This window comes from Cucurbita moschata, unplaced genomic scaffold, assembly GCF_002738365.1.
Source record: "Cucurbita moschata cultivar Rifu unplaced genomic scaffold, Cmos_1.0 Cmo_Scf00008, whole genome shotgun sequence".
In the NCBI taxonomy this organism is placed as follows: Eukaryota; Viridiplantae; Streptophyta; class Magnoliopsida; order Cucurbitales; family Cucurbitaceae; genus Cucurbita; species Cucurbita moschata.
The window spans coordinates 4,886,457-4,888,733 of NW_019268524.1; the positions used below are offsets into that span (position 1 = coordinate 4,886,457).

Here is a 2,277-nt window from a genome sequence, read left to right on the forward strand (position 1 = left end):
TTTTTTTTTTTTTTTTTTTTTTTTGAGTTAACAAAAATATAGGGGTAAGAGATCAAACCTTCAACTTTATTGAAGGTAATAGGAGACTTTAACTGTTAAGCTACGTTCAAATTAACCAATTTGAGTTGTAGGATAAAACCTTCAAGAAAGTAAAATTCTTTTTATAGTCTATAGTTAACATGCACTTTCTAGGAAGAGCATTAATACTCTTTACAGAGTATTATGAGCCATTGTACAGGGTGATTTTCCATGGAGGCTATCAAAAAGTAAAGTTATTTCCATACGACCTTGGTCATGAGAGCATCAACACCCAAGAGAAGATCCAAGGGAGGAATCCATCTCTTTCTCTCTCTTGAGTAGGAGAGTTGTGCACAAAAAAGATTCAAAGAGACAAGAACATCTTTTTACGAGTTGAACTATTGAAATCAAATACAGTCTGTATTCAGTTGGGAGATGATCCTTCCTAGCAATATGAATTTTCTCCTATCCTTGTGTTATAAAGACATCTTTTTTAAAAGGAAAAAAAGACCCTTAGACTACATAATAACTGGGTGTTCTCCAGGCTTTGTTGTAGAAGCAAAACAACAGGGCTTTCAACAATAGAGGTTGGTTGAACTTTTGATAAACCACACTTTTGGTCTGCGAATCATGCGCAAACTTCCGTTTCTGCTGAAGAAGGTGGCAGACTTCTTCATTTCAGTTTTTTTTTTTTCAGCAGTATTTTAGGAAGGGAGAAGCCTATTGTCAATGAGATTCCTCCGCACTTGAGTATAAATAGAGGGCCTTGTACTATGGAAAATAGTGTGTGAGCAGTGAGTTTACTTCCCCTTGAGCAGAAAAAGAAAAACAACAGCAAGAGAGAGAGAGAGGGGTACAAGGCTTCTTCTCCCTTTCCAGTTTTTGTTTCTCTTTTATGATGTGTGGTTAAGTTTTCATTTTTTATTCAAGGGTGAAACATTCCAATTATAATTTTGTTCGTCTTTGAGTTGAATAGGAGTCTTCTTTAATTCAAGTTTTTTTCTTTTTTTATTGACACCTTAATTTAGTATTGATCGTTCTATTGTTGTTCAAAAGTTTGTGATCCACAATTGTCATGAATGATTGAAATTGGTAGCAAGGAATTGGCCTGTGTGTAATTGTGGTTTTTCCGTTCTACTTGGCTAGCATAATAGGCTCTAGAGAAACAAGGAAAACAATTAATAAAGTTGTAGCTATCTCAATTAGTTAATTTTGAATCAAGTTTTAAGACATTTTTTCTTGGTCCTCTGTGGTGCATTCTTTGTAAGAGTACATCTAAAGACTTAGGATCATGACCTCGGGATTGTCAGTTTGCTCACTCTATCTAGGATAGCTATTTTCAGTCGTTTGGTGTTAGCTATACATCAGACTTTTCACGATAAGGATTGGGTTCTTATATACAAAGGAGGAGTGCAATACTAGGATGTCGGAGATCCTCTTGCAATTACCCTTTCGTGGGAAGGGTAGGGTTTTGTGGTAGGCTGACTTATTTGATTCTCTTTAGGGTCGGTGCCCTGAAAGGAACAATAGTGTTTAGAGACATGGAGGTTTTAAAGAGCAATATGACAATACGAAAATAAAAAAATGACTTGCAAAATAAAATTTTGAAAAAGAAAAAGAGCAACCACTTCTAAAACAATCAAACTGCCTGAAAAGCAGAAGTGCCTGAGAGATTTGTAGACTCAAGGAAATTACCAGCACTATTCATGGGAACCTCACCGCTAAATTTGGAATGCTGACAACATGATTATATATAAGGTAAGGGATATTCTCTGCTCCATTCCCTGCAGTTTCAATTCAGCAATACAATATGGGTACGAAGATGATAAGATATTTATGCAATAATGATGAGCATATCACGACTATTAAACCAAAAACACAATTCTAGCCGAAGAAATGTGATCTGAGCAGAGTACAATAAATAAAGATGGATAATATCAATTGAAGAAAGTCAAATAAATATAATACCCATGCAAACATATTTAAATGTTATTAATCACTAGTGAATAACATGTTAAAAGCCTAAGATATTCCTCATCTTTTACTATAAGATGGAACTTTGTTAAAAAAAATCCTTATTTATTGGAACTTCAAATATTATTTAGTGGGATGTATTGATGGGTATTTTTTAAGTTTTTACAAAATTGACATTTGTTTGATTCTAAAAATCAATTCTTTTCCACAGTACCACCCAAACCATGTCCTCTTCACATTCCCTCATTCACACCACCCAACCCACCACTCCCCCCCCCCCCCCCC

General features: G+C 35.0%; 1 protein-coding gene across 2 annotated transcripts in view; it reads right to left on the minus strand.

Moving 5' to 3' along the window:
• The window catches only part of LOC111445890 (pentatricopeptide repeat-containing protein At4g04790, mitochondrial-like), a 12,923-nt gene that overhangs the window by 6,722 nt on the left and 3,924 nt on the right, over positions 1-2,277 (minus strand). For both annotated transcript variants that reach the window (XM_023084420.1, XM_023084419.1), the window contains exon 5: positions 1,738-1,802. In XM_023084420.1, the coding sequence (XP_022940188.1) occupies positions 1,738-1,802 (65 nt within the window). The remainder of the gene's footprint in view (positions 1-1,737; positions 1,803-2,277) is intronic.